The sequence below is a fragment of the Pyrus communis genome, chromosome 1 (genome assembly GCF_041283825.1).
Source record: "Pyrus communis isolate YQ-2024b chromosome 1, ASM4128382v1, whole genome shotgun sequence".
Classification (NCBI taxonomy): Eukaryota; Viridiplantae; Streptophyta; class Magnoliopsida; order Rosales; family Rosaceae; genus Pyrus; species Pyrus communis.
Genome location: NC_142565.1, coordinates 12,196,003 through 12,217,975, shown reverse-complemented (window position 1 = coordinate 12,217,975; position 21,973 = coordinate 12,196,003). Strand labels below are relative to the sequence as shown.

Genomic DNA, 21,973 nt, shown 5'->3' with positions numbered 1-21,973 from the left:
TCCTATGAATGAATTTAAAAGAGGGGATTTTTCTGCATTTTAGGACAAAAAACGAAGCAGCTAACATTTCTTTCTGTTTTTTGCCTTTTATGATCTTCTGATCTTCTTCTAGTAACATGGATAGCTGAAGCAGGATTGCCATTGTATCCAACATATATCAAATTCGCCAAACTTTGGTTTGGATATAACAGTGTCATGAGGGCCCACTGGATCTACAGATTCAGAAAAACTCTGTGAGCCATTCACATATACCTGTCAAAGTGCACAACACCATTAAATGCTAGAGTTGACATCTACCTGTTCATCCACAGAACAGATACAGTGAAGGAGACACAGAAAACAAACCAAGCTTCGAGTCCCCATGTCTAATCTAAATTAGAGAACGCTCACCCAGAAGACAAAGTAATACACATTTCTTAGGAAATTGTTTTGCAGTAGAGGCTATATAAGTGATCATTTCAGCAACCTGTTGCTGAACCTGCGTTTATCAAGACATAACAAAGTAAAGCAAACAAAAAAAGGCATTGTTAAATCTTCCTAACTAAAAATTCATAAAGTAACACCACCAAAACAAACAAAAAAACGCGTTGTTAAATCTTCCTCACTTTAAAGAAAAAAATTAAGGAATATCCCCACCGTAAAAAGTAACACCACAAAAAAAAAAAAAAAAAAAAACAAAAAACAAAAAAGACTTCGTAAAGACAGCACTCTTGTTAAGATACCCCAACTAAATCAGTTAGCAGCAAGAGAACAACATGGCAATGGGAGTCTACAAAAAGGAAAAAGAACAGAAGATATAAAATAGTAGACAAATGGTCATAATTATATTAATTGAAATTGTTCAAAAAAAAAAACAAATGATGAATACATACTTCCTTAGAATAAAAAAATTGATTAATTCATTATAATGGTTTCTTGGAACCCAAGTAGAAAAGGATACAACTTAATAACAATGGAAGCCACAAACCTATGTCATTTCTTATTCGGGATCAAATAGAGCATATTTCTTATTCGGGAACCAGAAATTTAAGATTGCAAGCTCGAGACTTCCATACCTCAAACCGAAGTCGGCATGCTGTCTAGTAGTCGAAACCTTGATCCTTGATAAATTGAACTTCCTTCTTTGATCGAACAATCGAAAAATCGAAAAAATAGATAAATTAGGCAGAATGTCATATCAATATAACACCCCTATACGTACACACACATACCAAAACAGCCTACATTCAGATTTGCATCATATCCTTGTTTCTAACTCTCTGGGGAATTTTCACAAACACCTAATAGGCAAGATTTGCTTCCATTTAAAAGAAATCTGATTTAATCAGTGATCTCAATTGCATGTATATCTGAACGACCATGCTTGTTAGTCAGTCATGTTATAGGATGTATTTAACACTTACCAAGCGGTTCCAAAAAAAAAAAAAAAAATAATCGACCTTAAGACATAGAACAAACAGGCAGACAGAGAGATGAATGTGCAAAATGAGAGAAAAGAAAACTAAACCAAGATTGGTATACAAAAGAGCATTAGATCTATAACCTGGAAAACAAAAAGAAAAAAAAAAGCCATACAAAAAACCCCAAAAAAAAAAAAAAAAAAAAATTACGGACCTTAAGACAGAGAGCAAACAGGCAGACAGAGAGATCAATGTGCAAAATGAGAGAAAAGAAAACTAATAAGGGAAATAAATATCTCTGATGATTCCCCCAAAATTTGACCTAACACACTAAAAAATTCGAAAATAATCCACAACAAAAAGGCAGAAATGTGACAATCTAAGCTGATAGAAAAAAAAAAAAAAAAAAATTTAAAAGCACTTATCTTTCGAAATTCAGGCATGCAGCGGTAGATCCGGATAACCCGTATGGTTTTCTCTGACCATCCCTACTCTCCCACTTTTGAAATCCATGACTCATACCTCTCCCCTTCGCTCTCTTTCCATCGTCATCTCTCTCTCTCTCTCTCTCTCTCTCTTTCTCTTCCGCTCTCTGTCAGAGTCTCCATCCCCCCGAAACCCTCATTGAAGGACAGCAAATGAAACTGTACACAACAACCCTCGAATTCAGTCAAAACCGAGAAGACAAAACCCACTTTCCCACTTTTGAAATCCATCACCCATACCTCTCCCTTGCGTTGTCTTCCCCTCGGCATCTCTCTCTCTCTCTGTCTCTCTCTCTCTCTCTCTCTCTCTGTTTCTTCCGCTCTCTGTGAGAGCTTCAATTCCCCGAAACCATCAGTGAAGGACAGCAAATGCAACCCTACACGGCAACCCCTTAATTCACTCAAAACCGAGAGGACAAAATTGCCCTTCCAACCTAGTCCACATATAATGGGTTTCTTGCAAATAAGGTGAAATGAAGGGGTAATTCGTCCTAAACCCTCCGGACAAAATTACCCTTATCAGTTCAAATAATACCCTTCAAACCCAGCCCAATTCTCATGGTTTTATTGTAAATAAGATGAAATCAAGAGGCAAACAATTGACTGTAGCCCAATGAACAGTCAATTGCTCCTCAATTTTAGAATAGATAATTATGTACAATGATTACAGAATGCACTCCACCAGTCGATGATTTTGCGGAAGAAATCTCTGACTTGGCCGAAAACGAAAAACAATCCAAAGCTGAAGTACGTGGTTAACGCGGTTAAATAAGGGATCACAATCATTTTTGAGGTGGGACGTTTGCATGATCCGAAAGCTGGAGGATTTGGGAATTATTGTCTCCGCCACATTTTCCTGCAATGAAAATAACAATTGTAACAAAAATCAGATATTTGGATCGAAGGTAAGATTCTAGCGTTTTCTCCGTGTCACAAGGGTCATGCATAGATCTTGCACATTATTTAATTGGTGGGATCTTGATGCAGCACAAGGGTAACAGGGATACCAACTTAAGCCCTTGAAGAACAAGTTCTGAAGTTCACCAGATTTTGGTTGAAAACTAAAAGGTTTGTTTGATTATTGATTGAAAATGATATTATTACATGGGAAGCCAACGATTTTAATAACTTAATCACAATCCCCTGGGGAAGCTCAAGGTTCTTACGAAAATAAACGACAAACGAAAAGTCTGAGTTTTATTAAATAATTTAAAATGATGTTCTGGAAGCTAAACGGGATCGGATGACCAAAATCCACCATATATCACGGTAATGTTGTGGGTTTGAAACGTTATGTCATTTTTTTTCATAAAGGTATCATGAACCTAAATCAGTGCTCGAACGCCAAATTTACAAATTCCTGTTGTGTCCCTTTGATTTCCGTCGGTTTATTTCATCTTCAATTCACTTAGCCATCTGTTTTACATGAGATCTATATTGATAATGAATCACTTACCCATTTGGTAACCATTATAGTTTCTCTTTTTTTTTTTTTTTTTTTTTTTTTTTAACAATCGAACCAAAATTTGAAAACTTACAAAACGAGCACATTCAGTTTCATTATTTATTTATATTAAAATTTTATAATTAACAACATTTACCAAACCAGAGATAGCAAAAGCAAGAGTTGGCAAAGAGATGCTAATTATTAGCTTTCTTCATGATGCATTTTGTCATCTGCTAACATAAACAGGAGAATGTGGTTGGGAATTTTTCTCTATATATACCTTTAAGGGAAGGAATTCTTATTTTTTCAAAAAAAATGGGGACATCCTCTTGACCGTTAGATTTGGATTTAATGAAATTATGTGGTTGAGATTCTGTGGCCTGTGATTTAATCTCAACCACAGAATTTCATTACAGTCAAATCTAATAGTTAAGAAGGTGTCCCCTTTTTTTTTGAAAAATGGAGATCCCTTCCCTTAAAGGGCCTAGAATATATATATATATATATATATATATATATATATATATATATATATATATGAATTTTTATGTAGAAATCTCTTCCTATTTTATTGTCCTACATTGCTCACTACTAAAAGTTTCTCACACCTTATAACACTTTGTCTTAATTACTAAGTGATTGGAAAGATGGATTATAGAGAGCAAATTTGGGCTTGAACCTGGAGTTTGGGCTTGAGTGTGATAATTATTGGAAAGATGGACTATATAGAGAGCCAATTTCGGATTTAATTACCAATTTTTCATTCTATGTTCTGAGATTTGAAATCTCAAAAAACGTGTCATGATAGCTTCATTGTTATTTAAAACAAATATTGATGATTTGGGCTTGGGTGTAATAATTATTGGAAAGATGGACTATATAGAGAGAGCAAATTTCGGATTTAATTACCAATTTTTCATTCCATGCCGAGATTTCATACTCTAAAAAACGTGTCATGATAGCTTCATTGTTATTTAAAACAAATATTGATGATTTGGAACTATCCAAAATTGGAGTTGAACTATTTGAAATAGGATTGTCTAAATTAATACATTGATGATTGTGGATGCAAATTTCTTCCTCCTTGGTTTTGGACAAAATTGCACGTACAAAACAAATAACACCTTAAATCAAGGCCAAGAACCTCAAGCGCTCACGATTAATTTGGGGGGGGGGGGGGGGGTGGCTTTGGCCGAAGAACCTTCGATGCTAAAGTTAGAATTTTGAGAGAAAAGTGTTTGAGAATTTTGGAGAATTTTAGCAAGAGTGAAGACCTAGGTTTTTAGGGGAAATGAGGTTGAATATATAGTGCATGGCCGGTCCCCTTGGGAGAGAAAGTGACCGGCCTTTGTGTATTTTTTGGGTATAATTGGTGATTTAATCGGCCATTAATAGATTAATTAGGTAATAAATCCATTGATTAGCCAATTAACATAATTTAAAAGGAATGTTTTGGGGGTTACCTTGTGGAGAGGATTGGATGAAATAGGTTTTGAATTGTTTACCTATTTTGGGACTTTTGACTTGGTTGAGTGATGATTGTCTGCTGCTCATGCGTAGGAATCCCAGTATGCCTCAAGGGTATTTTTATCCTCTTTTATCCAAAAATTCACGTGTTGCCTTGTGATTATTTTTGGCTCCACAAGTGCCCCCACACCTGTTGGGCTACTCGCAGCAAAGGGCAGCAGGTGTAGAGATCTTCTTGCTTTAGGAAATGTAGGATTGTTTCCTATTTTGATGTAAATTCCCTCTTTAATTAAAAATTAGATCCTTCTAGGAAAGAGAAATAAATTTCTCTCAAAACCTATTTAAGTCCACCTTAAGTGAATTATTAAATCAACTTTGGAGAGCGATTTATTCTACCTTACAAGAGAGAGAAAGCTAGAGGATATTTGTTTCCCGTCCCCTAGCATCTTCTACATTTGCCCGTGCAAATGACCGTGTTTCGGTGTTTTCTTTGTCTTCTCCGCGCTGCACCGAGGTAAGAAAAAATTGATTTTCCTTATCTTCTTCTTGGATAATGCTGCCACGAGGCAGCCGTCGAGGTGGTGCGGCACGTCGGTTGGCAGGGGCTAGGAGTCTGCTCGGCATGGGCCGAGGAGGTGTTGTGGCAGAGACCACTGCTTGGGCTGCTCAGCTTGGCTAGAGCCAAGGGCAGCTTGCGCGGCTGGGGCCGCAGATTGAGGTGTTGGGGGGCATTGTTAGGCAAGCCGCATGGCTTATGTCCTTTGGGCTTTTGGACCTAACGGGGGCCAGGCTGGCGATTGAGGGAGATGAGGAGGTTACGGACCTCATGGGCTACTGGAATGGTGGGCATGCAGGCCTCCTACCTACTGGTCTGAGAGAAAAAATGAAGAAAAAGCCAGTATGGGTTGAGTTCCCTTGTTGAGTATCGTGAATAACGTTAGCTGCTTAGTTTTCTTTGCCGGGAGAAATGTGGGTTGCTCCCGAGAGAGAAGGTAAAGAGGATTAAGACGGATACTTTGATTCGTCTGATCGCTGTTGTGGAGCCTACTATGAATGAAGGTGGAAAGAAGAGATTTTCCTCGTCTGCTCAAGAGATGCTGGTTAAGAAAAAACTGAAGACTTCATTTGCTGCTCGTTAGGGTCCGCCTGCTGTCGAGAGGCTTGTGATTGACATGACTTCTTCCAATGGGAAGAAAAATAAGGCTGCTAGATCTGAGCCTGTGGCGTCTGCTATGTCGAGAATGGCTAATTCGATTGTTGATAGTATTACTTAGTGTAGAGGTCTTGTTATGCCCCTAGTGCCGAAGTCTATGCCAAGACGTTCGTTGGGAGCTAAGTCCGATTTTCCTTCGGAAAGGTTTTCTATTATGAAGAGCAATAAGATGGACTATGCTGCTAAAGTGGCACTAAGGCCCACTCCCTCTGCTGCTAAGACTGATTCGCCTGCTGAGAAGGAGAAGACTGCTCGCGTGGGCAACTGTGAGAAATCCACTAAGCCTGCTTCTGGGGAGGCTGCTGAGATTTGTGTGCTCTTGAAACCAGATCTTCTTTGAAGACATGGACACTTGTGCTAAGTTTGTTGATGGCATTAGAAAGGATTGTTTGCCCAAGTTCCTTTACGAAGTATACGACCTAATATAGAATGATTGCTCTGCTTGCTATGATGTAGATATAGCAAGGCTACCAAGGAATATGACAGTTGAAACTTATTCCTCGGCTGAGGGGATCAAGAGGTTGGATTTTGAGCTCGTTACTTTGAAGGGGTCTAATATTTCTGCCCCCACTTCTCTGCAGACTAGGTTTGACGTAATCTAAGTTAAGTATGAAAGTATAGAGAAGGAGATTAGATGTTACATACCTCAAATTCAAGATCTTGAGTTTGTAGTTTTTGAGCTTCATTTCGTTGCTTATGCAAAGGATGAAGAGTTAATTGCTGCTTATAATCAAATGATCCACTTCAAAAGAATCGTCGATAGGCTTGAACCCCAAGTGTTGGAACTTCAAGGTGTACTGAAGATCAAAAAAAGTCTGAAGAAGGAAGTGGATGAGCTATAGCGCTTCCGTGTTGGTCTGCTCGAGGAGAATGAGCAACTGAAGGGTGAGAATGATGGGCTCGAGGTTTGAAGACCTTCTCTATTTCTCCAGAAGACTTGCTTGCTTTTACTTTTGAGGCTTCCATTGGTGAAGTAGTTAAAGAAGTTGGTGCCTAGGCTAGGGTAGCCGGGGATGAAGTGCTTGATGATGTCGCTGCTAAGAGCGTCGCGGCTGCTGAAGGTGTGGCGACCAAGTAGTCGTGGGATGTCCAAGCTGCTGAAGTGTAGTCTTCTAGGTAGCCTTTAGGATTTTCTTTGTTTTTCCTTGTAGCTCTTGTTTTTCTTGAACTCTTTCGGCCTTTGCTAGATGTTTATAAACATGCTTCCTTCGTTTTTCTTCATTTTCGCTTCTTTTGTTCATGAGCTAACCTTTAGACTTTATAGACCACCAGAATAGAGCATTTGAGTTGGTGGTCGAGGGTGGAGCCTAGGTCGGCTAGTAATTAGCTAGGAATCAGAATGAATTGCGAGTTTTTTCACCACTAAGTCTTCTGCCATTCAGAGGCCTGCTAGTAGGGTCTCATTTTTTACTTCGTTGTTAAATGCTTTAAAGCCTAGAGCGATTGCCTGTTCGGGTATCGAATCATCTGGGGTGACAAAGACTTTGCCTGCTCTCGAACCTTTGCAGTTAGACGGGCCGTTGACATGAAAATAGCAGAAGTTTCCATCAGGTGGAGCAGACGTGGTTAGGGCTTGTTCCCTACCTCCGGGGCGTCGTTGGACCTTTCTATTGGGTCGTGAGTGCGTGGTAGGGAATCGCGGAGCTGGGGCCATGTTACACATAACAGGAGATGCTCAATTGCTGGTATTGGACCACTCTAGAACTAAATTATAGAGCAAAGGTTGGCTAGGGCCGTGTGACACGCAGCATGAAATGGTGCTCAACTGCCCGTAGATGTTGCTCATATGTAGAATCTTTTGGGGCGATGAGGACAAAACTTGCTTCCGGGTTGCAACATCTATTGCCAAAGTTAGCTTTTGAATTTCTGGTAGCATCGAGGAGAGCTTTTGAACTGTGGAATACAAGTAGTCGGGCCCCTAGCTTTTCTCTATGATAGTAGAGCTTATTGCTGTTTCAAATATCATCAAACATGCGAATAAGTCCTTCACTGCTTTCGGTTTGGACAGTAGGGAGGTGATATCGGGTACTTCTTCAAGTCCTTGAATGTGCATTGGCGAGCCTCGTCCCAAAGTGCATACTTCTCTACTAGAGCGAAAAAGTCTGCTAGAGTTAGATCTTCTTCCATGATCAATTTTTCGAATAACGAGTGGTATGCTGGAAGTCCTTTTTGGAAGGCTACTCTAGCTATTGAGTCGTTGTATCCGACTATCCTTGCCTTCTTTGTTTTGAACTTCTTCACATAGTCATGAAGGGACTCTTTTAGGTTCTTCTTAACGTTGAACAAATGGTCAGACTTCTTTTTGATCGAGCAATAGGATGCATATTCTTTGGTGAAAACTAAAGAAAGTTCGATGAAACTCCGAATAAATTATGCTGGCAGGGTGTAGAACCAATCTTGCGCTTTGCCTTGCAGAGTGGTGGCGAATATCTTGCACATGAGATAATCATTATTTTGATAGAGGATAATTGCGCTTCAGTAGTGCCTTAAGTGTCTCTCTGGGTCTTCATCCCCTTTGAAAGATGTGAAATGTGGCATGCTAAACTCACGTGGAGGTTTTGCCTCTTCGATCTCGTTCGTGAAGGATGACCTGCTTATGTTGGTCATGTTCCATCGTAGTGCCTCGTCGGTGACCTCGTTGCGTTGGAAATTATGCAATCGCTTGGTCAAGAATCTTTCTACTTTTTCCTGAATTTGCTTTTGTTGGGGGTAGCGGAACTCTTGGCTGCCCCTAGCCGTGACTTGCTGGTTTGGGCTGCTCTTCCATGTGTTTATCTCGTCTATGATGTGGATACGATGCGTTCCTAGCAGGCGAACGAGTTCTTCGCAGGCTGCCGGTTGAACTTTGAGCCGGATTGAGTGACTGCTTATCTCCGTCCGTCGTGCTACCTATTCCGATGTGAGGTGGAAGATGCTCCTTATGGGCTTAGTCGCGAATGAACACTTAGCCTGGAAGGTTGCTCATGTTGACTATCGGTGTGTGACCCCAACCGTGAATGTACGCTCGTTCGTAGGCTTAGTCGAGAGTGCACACTCATCCACTTGCTAAAACGGGAGCATACACTATCTCGGGGGCCTAATCGGGAGTGTACACTGCCCAAACGCTCGATTTGTGGCTGGTCGAGTGGCTGCTTGCCAGGACGTTACTGGAGAGGTTCTTTGTCTGCCCTTGTCCTACTTCGGGACACCTCGTCTGGGTTGGAATAGCTTGGAAAGAATGTGTCTCCTTGAGTAGTGGAAGTGTGGTAGACTCTGGGAGCGAGATTTGAGTTAGGAAATGTCAAATCCGCAGAAAAATGAGGTGAAAATGCTTCCATTTCAATCGTCGGTCCGGAAATTTGAAGCCAGGACGGTTAAACTAATCTTGGATCGATTGGCTACTTGGAAAGCCACAGAAGCAAACTGGGCTGCGCGAGTGGGCTGCTCGGCGGGAGCAGGTTGGGCCACGGGAGTAAGCTGGGCCAAGAGAATGGGCTACGGGAAGGAAGCAGGCTAGGCCACGGAAGTGGGCTACTCAACGTGTGGCGCACGTAAGTGGGAGGCTTAGGATTGGAGTGACATGGCTTGGGCCATGGTCTTGGTGCTGTCATGGTGGTGACACCATGGACCTCGCCACAGGTGGCTATTGTGGTGGCCATTGTGGTGGTTCCCGTGATGGAAACTCATGGTAGTGGTGCCACTTCACTTATTGTCACATTTAGCCTTATGGATCGCCGCGGTCCCATCTCTTAAATATTGGAATTTTCACTTGTTGAATTTTCTAAATTTCTAGCCATTGTACTTCTCTTTTACGTTTTATCAAAGAATTTTTGTAAATAAAAAAATTCTAAAAGTAAGAATGTATGAAAAATCTACAAATGGACAAGAAAATAGAAAAACCTTGGATGCGAGAGTCTTCTACGAGTGTGGGACTCAACTCTCAATAAAATCACCAATTTGTGGATGCAAATTTCTTCCTCCTTGATCTTGGACAAAATTGCACCTACAAAACAAATAACACCTTAGGTCAAAGCCAAGAACCTCACACGCCCTTCGATGCCAAAGTTAGAATTTTGAAAGAAAAGTGTTCGAGAATTTTGGAGAATTTTAGCAAGAGTGAATACCTAGGTTTTTAGAGGAAATGAGGTTGAATATATAGTGCATGGCCGGTCCCCTTGGGAGAGAAGGTGACCGGCCCTTGTGTATTTTGGGTATAATTGGTAATTTAATTGGCCATTAATAGATTAATTAGGTAATAAATCCTTTAATTAGCCAATTAACATAATTTAAAAGGAATGTTTTGGGGGTTACCTTGTGTAGAGGATTTGATGAGGGTGGATGAAATAGGTTTTGAATTGTTTACCTATTTTGGGCACTTTTGACTTGGTTGAGTAATGATTATCTGCTGCTCGTGCGTAGGAATCCCGGTATGCCTCAAGGGTATTTTTGTCTTCTTTTATCCTTCTAATTTTTACACATGTCAATTAGGCAACACTAAAAACCATATCAATTCATGAAGCTAAAAGAATATGTATGAACTAATTAACATATGATCCAAACAATTTCAAACAATCATAACAAAATAAGAGTATATAATCTATTATGAATCTAAATTTTCCATCCACTATGCATCAATTTTAACATCCTATATGATTAATTTAGACAGTTGGAAACATGGAGATCTTGGGTATGTAGGAGGAAAAGTAATAGACACTTGTTATTTTTTTCCCCTAATTAAAAAAGGTCTCCCTCGCATAGGTTAATAAGAATACTTGTTTTTAATTATTTTGTTTTAAATAACTTGACTCAATATGATGTCGTTTTGGCCAAGTATTTCAAAAAACAGAATAGTCTTCTTCTTCTTTATTAATCATTTGGAGAACCTTCTCCTCCACCACATCCCCAAATTTGGATAGTCCTAAGAGGTCCTTACTAGGGCTGGGTTCGGTTTTTTTCGGTTCGGTTTTTTCTCAAAACCGAAACCGAACCGAAATTTCGGTTCGGTTCGGTTCGGTTCAAATTTTTTTCGGTTTTTTTCGGTTCGGTTTTTTTTCGGTTCGGTTTTTTTCGGTTCGGTTTTCGGTTTTTTTCGGTTTTTTTTTTTTTTTTTTTTTTTTTTTTTTTTTTCCTCCCTCCAAAATTATTTAAAAAAAAAAAAGGAAATATGAAAGTTCACATTCATATTAATAGGCCAGGCGGAATGAAAAATAAGGAGGAGGAGGGTTAGGGTTACACTTAAGGGTTTTGTTAAAAAGATTAAAAAATTAAAAAAAATCTCACAAATCCTGGAGGCATGAGGGTTCGAACCCATGCCTCCATGCTTGTAAAGTTTCACTGAAACCAACATGGCAACAGGTTCTGTTTTGTTATGATTGTATGACTAAACTATTTATAAATATTCAAAAAAATTATATATATATATATTTCGGTTCGGTTCGGTTCGGTTCGGTTTCCGAGCCTCAAAAACCGAAACCGAACCGGTCAGATTCGGTTCGGTTCGGTTTGACAATTTCGGTTCGGTTTTTTTTTCGGTTCGGTTTTTTTCGGTCTCGGTCCGGTTCGGTTTTCGGTTTTTTTCGGTTTTCGGTTTTTTGAACCCACCCCTAGTCCTTACATCCACTTATCTGGATTTCCAGGTGATCCCGAAACCACCCGGGTCGCTTAATGTATTACCCCTAGCCTAATCAATAGTAGGTTTGCGGTCCCTAGCTGTCATATCATGATCATTTCTAAATATTGGGTCAATACTGTTTATTTGTACAAAAATTAAATACCCAACAAGCCTCTAGTGGTTCTATGCAGGAATTGGGTCGGGACTTGGGCCCAGTGTTTATTTTCAAACAAGAGCTTGGAAACAACACTAGCTGGCAATACTACAATTTTCGAAAGATCGCACTATGTTAAAAGTCACCGAGATTGCTGTCACGGCCTGCAGTCTGTGAGTACAAATATTTGATTTGCAAGTTTATATTATACACAGTATGACTAACTTGGGGTTAAAATTGCGTATTTTATGTATACTAAAAGGGAAGTGTTATTGGTAATCCAAAAATCTCATTCTACACTCCTCACAAGTGTATTTTTCTATCCAAATATAGAAAGTTTGAAGTGTAAAATAAGATTTTTGAAGTGCCAATAACGTTCCCTACTAAATGTGGTCGCTTCCTGTTTGAAGTTCAAACAAATCGCTGTTGGACTGTCCAGGGCTACTTGTAAGGCCAATATAAGGATCAACTCTTTCGCATATAAACCACAAAATTCCACTGGAAGTTTATGATTTTGATCCTTAGCATAACTTTTTGTTTCGAGTATATCGTGGCATAGTTTAGTAGTAGGACAGTAGATTTACCCTTACTTAAAAAAATGATTTAGGCCGTTGGCGTAATGCAGATGGAATGTAATATAAAATTGCATTCCAAAAGATTTGTTGACAAGTGTTTAGTATTTTCTGGTGAGTAGTTTGCTATATAACCACCCCAAATTGCTTTTATGCATCAGGCATCCCACACAAGAACTCGCTACCATAACTAGAGCTAGGGACAGAAAAATAAAGAAAAATGAAGAGCTTTTTCTCAAAGAGGTCTATCGTCTTGTTAGTCATTTTCCTTTCAGCAATTTGCTTAGTCACTGAGGCTCAACAATGTCGTCCAAGCGGCAAAATTAGAGGAAGGAAGGCCCCTCCAGGACAATGCAACAAGGAAAATGACTCTGATTGTTGTAAGGCTGGCAAAATGTACCCAACCTACACATGTTCACCGCCGTTGTCTGGTGGGAGCACCAAGGCCTACCTCACTCTTAACAGTTTCGAGAAAGGTGGAGATGGCGGTGGTCCATCAGAATGTGATAATCAATACCACAATGACAACACACCAGTAGTGGCATTGTCGACTGGGTGGTACAGCAACGGAGATAGGTGCCATAACCACATCAGAATTAATGGCAACGGGCGCAGTGTGGTGGCCATGGTGGTGGATGAGTGTGACTCTACTGAGGGATGTGATGCTGACCATGACTATCAACCTCCTTGTCCTAACAACATTGTTGATGCCTCAAAGGCTGTCTGGAAAGCCTTGGGCGTGTCGGAGGACAGCTGGGGTGGCCTAGATATTACATGGTCCGACGCTTAGTTACATTAGGTTTAATCTATCATGTTGCGTCTTGTCTATGTTTATGGAATGTATTCTCTAACATATATATATATATATATATATATATATATATATATGTTATGTGTATATTATAGAAGTCAATATAGAGCATTGACTTTGGTTTATGTGAGCACATGTACTGAATCTTCTATCATCTTATTTTGTTTATGTGAAGTTATAAAACAATATTAAACATGGACTTCTCTGTTTTCTATTTTTTCTTATCATATAGAGATGAGCTGCTTGAAATGTTAACCTACATGTTCAAAGTAAACCAATATCTTATAATGAACAATGATATATTAGTAAGGTTGCTTTATTGGCTAAAAAATTCAGTTACGTACGCTAATAATCTTCCTACAGGTTTATGTATATGAAGTTTACTCATTTAGGACTATCGAGATTAAGGAACTTGCATAATTCGGGATGGGGTTTCACATGTCTCCTATACTATTTATTCTATAACTGTTTGACAGAACTACATGTTAGAGAAAACATGACGTAGAAAGATAGACACCAAGAATTTACATGGTTAGGCATTTGTGCTTATGTCCATTGGGCAGCAACCAACCTTCCATGCACTATATCAAAATAATGAGTACAACAATAAACATCTTGCCAAGCCGAAGACAAGACTTAATGAATACAAGAATGTATAACATTCACTGACACAATTTGTGGTTGAACACTCTCCCTCTCAACCTTGGAGTGGAACAACACTTAGAAACTCTCACTTTCTCACTTGGAGTGGTATGCTTGCTTTTTGGGATGATTCACAATGGTGAAATGCCACTCCTATTTATATGCATGGATGAAACATCATAATGAGTCCAAGAATTAACTCCACACTATCACTGGAAGTCGAAACAATACCATTCAATGCACTAGCATTGGAACTCCATTTATTATGCACCACACAGAATTCCTATGATTGGTTAGAGTAATACGAGGGAGACCAAAATTTTAAACTAAATTTTGTAAACCAAATGATGTTAATGATAATTAGATTATTACTCAAGTGTTAATTAACGTGATCATTTGGTTTGCAAATTTAGTTTAAAAATTTGGTCTCCTAGCATTATCCATTTCGTTAATGCCATTTGCAGTTCCAATGTATAAGGTAAATGAACCAACCATTACTTCCTTTGAATGTAGTATTCTCCAATGCATCATTAGTTCACTAAATACTTGTAGAGATTCCATGCCATCCTTCATCAGGGTTGGACCCGTGGTATACCAACATTTTGGCGTGAGTTTAACATTCTCGGTGTAATTAGTTGGATTTGCTTCCTAATTGTTTTCTTGTAATTAGGGTAGACTTAGGGCTAATTTGGTATTGTTGTGCTTTAAAAAAATAAAATAAAATAAAATAAAACTACTTCTACTGTGTTGTGAGAATAAACAGCTATAAAATAAAATTGTTAAGTGTTTAGTAAACTTTTTTTTGAAAAAAAATGTTTTTACCAAAAAAAAAAAAAAAAAAAAAGGCAGTATCAGAGTATTTGACAAACTTTTATATAAATTGATGTGACTATGTTAAATGACTAAAAATGTTATGATATTTAAAGTGATATAGTAAGTGACAAGACAATATTGTACTGGTAAATATTATAATTTTATAAAATATGTGGGGGTAGACTTGCCATTTGAAAAGTTCATTAAATTGGCACTGATTACTATGCTTTGAAAAAAAAAAACTTTTTTAGAAGAATGATAGACTGTGTTTCTGTTTTTCTATATTTTTCTAGTGTCATTAAAACCAATTTTTTTTTTTTTACCAAACACATTTAATGTTCCAGATTTTTTTAGGGAATTGTTATTAACACTCCAAAAATCTCATTCTACACTTCAAACTTTCTATATTAGGAAAGAAAACTACACTAATGAGGAGTGTAAAATGAAATTTTTGGAGTGCCAATAATACTTCCCTTTTAATAAGCTACTTTTTTTTTAAAAGCACTACAATCTCAAATCAGCCCTTAATATGCCATGTAAGTTAAAGTTGTATTATATATCTTGCCTCCTAAGTAAGAAGAATACATTGAAGAATTCTATAACCTAAATTTAGCATGGTCTCATAATAGAGATCTGAGGATTTTTGCTTTACCTGTTCCCATTTGAAAATGAAGATAAAAAATCCTAAAAAAGCTTCGACAGAAAATCTACCCCTGGTGGTGGAAACACCACCGATTATGTCAACCCTAATCTACCTGAATTTATCCCTACTATGACTCCTACTACTGACTTGTCCTAACCCCGATGATGATACCCTATGTGGTGAACAATCTGTTCACCACGATACATCTGCTGAGCTGATTTCCATCAAGCTCAACTGTGCTAATTATAGAGTTTGGTTCCAAATTTTCGAAATGTTCGTCGTTGGTAAAGACAAATTGGGATATTTTTTTGGAAGCAATCCATAACCCCTACGACTGACCCGGCCTTTAATAAATGGCGAACAGAGAATGGCATCGTGAAAGGATGACTGATTAACTCTACTGAACCCAATCTAATTGGGTATCTTATTCGACTACCAACAACAAAGGAGGTTTGAGACGATATGCCGTCTTTCCCAGGCACTTTCTCCCCGACGCACTGAGCCGTTTCCAGCTCCTGCGGAGTAAGAAAGATTTTAAAGGCCCTGTCAATGAATTCAAGGCGGCATTGTTTGAGATTTTGATCATCTATTATGCAATCGATGTCTTTTCCCGGCTTACAGGGAACTCTCGGTTCGGATATAACATCCTCCCAGTTTCCCTTTACCAAGAGAACGTCTGTATACCAATCTTTATCATGACCAAGAAGTAACGAGTATTAGTGCTTCACCGGAATGTGTAGAGAACGTGAAATTCAGATAAGCCCAGTTCGATGTGATACCATTCTTTCAGGCGTTCGAAGCAGAGTATAATGCGGATGAAAGTATGAATAAGATTGCATATACCAATTTGGAAATGCGTGAGGATCTCCTTCCACAGCGCCGACAAGGGGAATCTCAACACCAATCGAGGTAACAAGGATGGATCTTAGTGCAAGGACGAAGGGGATCAATAGGTGGGGGAAGTTTGGCCGTTACATTATCACTATCTTCCCACCAGGCACGACGCTCGTTGAGAAGGTGGTTGTGACTGCGAGAAAAGCTTCTTCCTCACCCTTGTTGCAAACCTTGACCATGGGGCTTCGGGGTTATCCAGAATAGCAGGTTGAGCAGGTTAGGCAAAAGGACTGGCAACCGCGATTTCGTTTGAATACAAGAAGGCTAACAATGACAAATGTAAAATTGAAGTGCTCTTTAGATGATAAAGGAGATTTGGGAATTCAGGAAGAGAATGAAGGCAGTGGTACGACAGATATTTAAAGAAGATATTTCAAATCATCTTACCGTTGAATACAAACTAGTTTGCCATGAGATCAACAAACTCGATTGTTGTGTCTTTAGGGGTAGAATGCTGAAGGAGAATTCTCATTTTTATGTTTATGCAACAGACAGGACACATCATCATTACGGGGTCTTAGGTACGGAGTCCAAGATAGCCCACTCAAGATTGAAAGGGCAGCCGCTTCAAAGCCAAAAGTTAGGTAGAATGCTGAAGGAGAATTGCAGCGAGATTCAAACTACCTAAATAACCGCCTAGCGCCGCTTAGGCGGCCGCCTAAGTCTTCCCCGCCTAATTGAACGTTTTGGTCTAAATCGGGTTGGAGCTTCGCCACCCAGTGCCTAGGCGGCCGCTTAGGCCGATTTTTAGAACACTTGCGATACCACCATCACTCAACTTCGGAGGACTAGGTGGAGTCCTAGCGACTTTGTTGGATGACCATGCTTGTTCCAAAAGGCACGCGATTTGACCTAGATATAGACACAATCAAATCCTTTACGTCTTGGAGTTCCTACAACCTGGGGATTGGTGTGCGCTGCAAGTAATCATAACTTCTACGAGGGTGCAATATCTAAAAAATGTCTCTCTTCCCCTGGTATAAATACATTCATCTAGGGTTCATCTATGATAACACAATCTAATAAACACTTCAATTCTCTTGCCCACTGCTTTGAGTCTAAAGTCATTCACTAACTTGACCGTTGGAGAGCCCTTGGCTGGGACACACTCCCTATCCCCCGGTCTTAGGCTTGCTTACTGTTGTTTACTATTTTGTAGGTTGCCCAAGTTTACTTGGATTTGTGCTCAACCACCGTTCACGGAGGTGCTCGAATTTGGTTCCAACAATTTCTAAGTTAGTTTCCTATCTCGTGGACTGAAGGTTTGTTTCAGATTTGTTTCCAAGTAGGCTAGTAGTGCTATTTTGTTCTCTAAACATTCTCCACCAAGAAGAATTAAAGAATTCCGAGTGCATTTGAGATTAATCAAGAATTTTGAAATTTAAACCTAAAACTTTTATTTTTAGAAAATGCACATAATGAAATAGGAATTAGAAAATTTGAATGCCTAAGTAGTGTGTTCCTTCAAAATTATTTTTACGTTGCCGTACCGTTAATGGAGTGTGTATGTATATTACTACGTTGAATTGCGTTCTGGCAAAGAAACTAATTAGTTTTCTTCAGTGTCAGAATTTAATTTTGTCAATATTCAGCAAACATCCAAAGATAACATGGTTCGAAAGTTCCTATATATGCCCACCCACAATTTCTTTTATGCATCAAACCAAGCATATTCACCACAAGAGCACAACTAGAGAGATAGAGAGAAACAGAGAAAATGAAGAGTTTCATTTCCAAAGAGTCCATTGTCCTACTAGTAATTCTTCTTTCGGCAATTTGTTTGGTCGCTGAAGCTCAACAATGTCATCCAAGCGGCAAAATCAGAGGAAGGAAGGCCCCTCCTGGACAATGCAACCAGGAAAATGATTCTGATTGTTGTAAGCCGGGCAAAATGTACCCAACCTACACATGTTCACCGCCATTGTCTGGGAGCACCAAGGCCACCCTCACCCTTAACAGTTTCGAGAAAGGTGGAGATGGTGGCGGTCCATCAGAATGTGACAACCAATACCACAATGACAACACACCAGTTGTGGCACTGTCCACCGGATGGTATAGCAACGGAGATAGGTGCCATAAACAAATCAGAATTAATGGTAACGGACGTAGCGTGTTGGCCATGGTGGTGGATGAATGTGACTCTACTGAGGGATGTGATGCAGATCATGATTACCAGCCTCCTTGTCCTAACAACATTGTTGATGCCTCAAAAGCTGTTTGGAAAGCCTTGGGTGTGCCTAAAGACCAATGGGGTGGCCTAGATATCACTTGGTCCGAAGCTTAGTTACATTAATTAATTTCCGTCTTGCTTTGCGTATATGATCGTTGTGGATTGTGTTCTATAATATGTTACAAGTACTATACTATTTAAGAAGTCAATATATTTAAACTTGTTTTTCTTATACTTTGTCTATTGTAAATTATAAAGTAATATTACATAATCATATACATATCACTCGACTTCTGTTTTGTTCTAGTTCGTTATCTAGGTCTTATCTCATACCTTCAAGCAGCTGTCTTTTTGGCTATTCTTTCTTTGGTGTCAGGGCATACCTGTCTTCTTATCACAAGAAGTTAAAAACAAAGTGAGAGTGTGAAAGTAAAAAGTCTTACATTGGTGGAGAAATTTTATAAGAACTTTATAAGAGGTTGGAGTATTCCCCATATTGATAATTGGTTTTATGGTAGAACCCTAATTTCTTCATGGTTTCAGAGCATGCTATTCCACGTGTGAAGCCAAATGGCCACACGCGCTCCACAACACCCCATTGTGTTGTCCACATGTTAGGCTTGAAAATACGCCACATGTGAGGGGGCGTATTGAGAATGAATCTCACATTGATGGATGGAGGAACCTTGGTTGGGCTTATAAGTAAGTTGGGCTACTCCATATATTGTCAATTAGTTTTACGATGACTCCAACTTTTTTTATGGTATCAGAGTAGGTTGGTCCACGTGTGAAGCCCAACAACCACACTTTTCCACATCAATTCGTGTTGTTCACGTGTTTAGCATGAAAGTTCGCCACACGTGAGGGAGTGTGTGAAAATGTAATGTTAAAAGAGTTCCAAATTGGTGAAAGGAGAAATCTTGAAAGGGCTTATAAAAGGTTTGGCCACTCCCCATATTACCAATTGGTTTTATAAAGGAATCTCAGTAATCCTCACGAAAGACAGGAATGTAAAATCTAAGTTAAGCATGTGGTCTAATATCCTAATGGCTAAGATGTTAGTCTTCTACCCATGCATCCCGGGTTGAAAACTACCCCCTTTCCTAAGTTATTGTAATAGTTTCGAACCCTCCCCCTTCTCTTAATAATAATAATTTTACAAAAAAAATCTAAATCAAGGTTTACTAATTAATCGAAAATCTCCAAAAGGGACTTATTGTCGCAACACATACAAGCATCATTTTTATTTTTACTGTTATGCTCCTAATTTGAATTTATCCAGATGAACTTGGTTGATTCCTGTACTAGAAAAACCCTTTATCATAAAAATATTTCTTAAGATGTTCAAAAACAGTTATAAAAAATAGACGAAAAATGAGCCTAACCAAGCTAAATAAGAGACCTATTAATGCTTGGAACTTTATAATACAAAAACCATTTTCATTGGTACTAAAATTCACAGGAGATGGCATTCAACTGTTCAGAAGATGGTACCATATTTGCAATCACGAATCAAGATGATCCTTCTAGTACCGGTGTAGGTGTCACGGTCTGCTGCGTTCCAAACTTTGATTATTCACCGTCATAGCGTTATATAATTAACATGCTTGTAATTGCTTATGAGTTACTAGCTCCTTAAAGTAAGACGATATCACGCTAGCGGCCCAATTTGGATTAAGTCACGTTAATGAGTCCCAACCTTGCTATCCTTGAATGGAAAATCAACTATAGATTCCCTATGCCGTTGGATTGATTATTACAGAGAAAACTATGAAAAATTCTTGAGTAAGTAGACTAGACATCTTTGTATTCCGAGAAACAGTTCATCGTAAACGAATTGGTAATTAATGTCACTCTATGTATTGGGGGGATATAATAATATGGATTGTCTTTAATTAATTAAGATTTTGGCGCTTAGCATAATTGGGAAGGATTTATTTTCAAGATGATTCAGGTAGTGGAGAAATTTTTCAGTGTGACCGTCACATGCGGTGGTACACCACATATCTCTATATAAATGGTGGATTATATATGTTAAAATATTAATAAATTAAAATTTAAAATTTTTCGCCACTTGTATAAAAATACGTAGTGTACCATCTGTGTTCCCGTCACAACTAAAAATTTCTCCTGGACTTCTCCGTGACTTTGATGGAGTGTACAACAGGTTGCATAGCAAAATATTTATTGAATGTTGATTGTTACTTTTTCTAGGTATACAGCTATATATATATATATATATATATGCCACCCTCAATTGCTTTTAGGCATCAAACATATCCCAATTCATAAAAACATTCAGAAAAATGAAGAGCTTCGCAATTTTCTCAAATGGTTCACTTGTCCTTCTAATCATTCTCCTTTCAACAATTTGCTTGGTCACTGAAGCTCAGCAATGTCGTCCAAGCGGCAGAATTAGAGGAAGGAAGCCCCCAGGCCTCCTGGACAACGCAACCAGGAGAATGATTCTGACTGTTGCAGAATGTGCCCAACATATACATGTTCACCACCATTGTCCGGGAGCACCAAGGCCTAGCTCACTCTTAACAGTTTCGAGAAAGGTGGAGATAGTGGCGGTCCATCAGAATGTGACAACAAATACCACAATGACAACATCCCTGTTGTGGCATTGTCCACTGGCTGGTATAACAACGGAGGAAGATGCCTCCACAACATTACCATAAGTGCTAATGGAAGGAGTCTGGTGGCAACGGTCGTTGATGAGTGTGACTCTATTGAAGGATGTGATGCCGACCATGGTTATCAACCGCCTTGCCCGAACAACATTGTTGATGCCTCAAAGGCTGTCTGGGATGCCTTGGGCGTGCCCAAGGACAACTGGGGTAACCTAGATATCACATGGTCCGATACTTAATTTAATTTATAACTTACCTTAGTGCGATCAGTCTAGCTTGTTGCTTTGGTTGTTTTTATTAAGGGTGCAAGTTAGAAATACAATTAGAAATATAGTTAGCAAGTTTGTTAGCATTTGGTAGAATTGTCAGGCTTAGTAGTATAAAAACAAAGTGTGTAATCTTCATTCTTGCAGTTAATACAAGTCATAATTCTCTCTCTAATTTCTCTCTAAAACTCTTTGTGTTCATCTTTCTTCTCTTCATCTTTCTTCTTCATTTTCTCTTCAGTTCTCAAACATTACAATGTAGTTAACATGGTATCAGAATCACCAAGCTCATGGCATTGATTCTGGTGGTTCCACCTCCCATTATTTTTCATCTGTTTCTAGCTTAGGTTCTTTCCAAATTTTCATTAGATGTTCGGATAAATTTCTGGGTGCTTTCGCGATCATTCTTTTAGTTCTGGGTTGATTTTATTCCGAAGTCCCCGAGAGAGAGGCCTCTCCGTCTTCCTCCGCGTAAAACCTCTGATAAAAACCCCAAAACCCAAGACCCCATTAATTTTTCTCTCACAAAGCTTCAATCTTTTGCTTCAAAGAGATCAAAAATCCCATTTTCTGCAAAACCCAGCTCTGACCCTGCAACAAAATCGCCAAAACCCACAACAGCAATTGTTTCCGGGAGGTTTTCTGAAATGGGGTTCGCTGGGTTTCTTCAGGTTCTGATTCACGCCATGGATCTTGGTGGTTCTAAATCATCTGGATCTTCATCGTCTTCGATTTTTCAAGAGTTGAATTGTTTCTGGGTTTCAAGATGA

The 21,973-nt window shown here is 39.0% G+C and overlaps 2 protein-coding genes, 1 long non-coding RNA gene and 1 pseudogene across 5 annotated transcripts; 3 read left to right on the top strand and 1 right to left on the bottom strand.

Moving 5' to 3' along the window:
- Positions 1-43: 43 nt before the first annotated feature.
- Positions 44-2,531, bottom strand: LOC148699181 (uncharacterized). The gene is made up of 3 exons (XR_015964799.1): positions 1,056-2,531; positions 391-478; positions 44-252 (listed from the first exon to the last, which is right to left on the bottom strand). It is a non-coding gene; the product is annotated as an uncharacterized LOC148699181 (long non-coding RNA).
- A 10,017-nt stretch (positions 2,532-12,548) lies between these two features.
- On the top strand, positions 12,549-13,118 carry LOC137719432 (putative ripening-related protein 1). 3 transcript variants are annotated; one of them, XM_088681969.1, is made up of 2 exons: positions 12,549-12,662; positions 12,744-13,118. In XM_088681969.1, the coding sequence occupies exons 1-2, from the start codon at positions 12,549-12,551 to the stop codon at positions 13,116-13,118; spliced, it is 489 nt and encodes a 162-aa protein (XP_088538095.1). The 3 variants fall into 3 exon arrangements, with proteins under 3 accessions (XP_088538095.1, XP_088538118.1, XP_068314571.1); XM_088681992.1 differs by having other exon boundaries at positions 12,549-12,679; positions 12,767-13,118; XM_068458470.2 differs by having other exon boundaries at positions 12,549-13,118.
- Positions 13,119-17,811: 4,693 nt separating this feature from the next.
- On the top strand, positions 17,812-18,478 carry LOC148699180 (putative ripening-related protein 1). The gene has a single exon (XM_088681909.1). The coding sequence runs from the start codon at positions 17,849-17,851 to the stop codon at positions 18,413-18,415; it is 567 nt and encodes a 188-aa protein (XP_088538035.1). The 5' UTR covers positions 17,812-17,848; the 3' UTR covers positions 18,416-18,478.
- A 1,570-nt stretch (positions 18,479-20,048) lies between these two features.
- On the top strand, positions 20,049-21,176 carry LOC137719821 (putative ripening-related protein 1; annotated as a pseudogene).
- Positions 21,177-21,973: the final 797 nt, after the last annotated feature.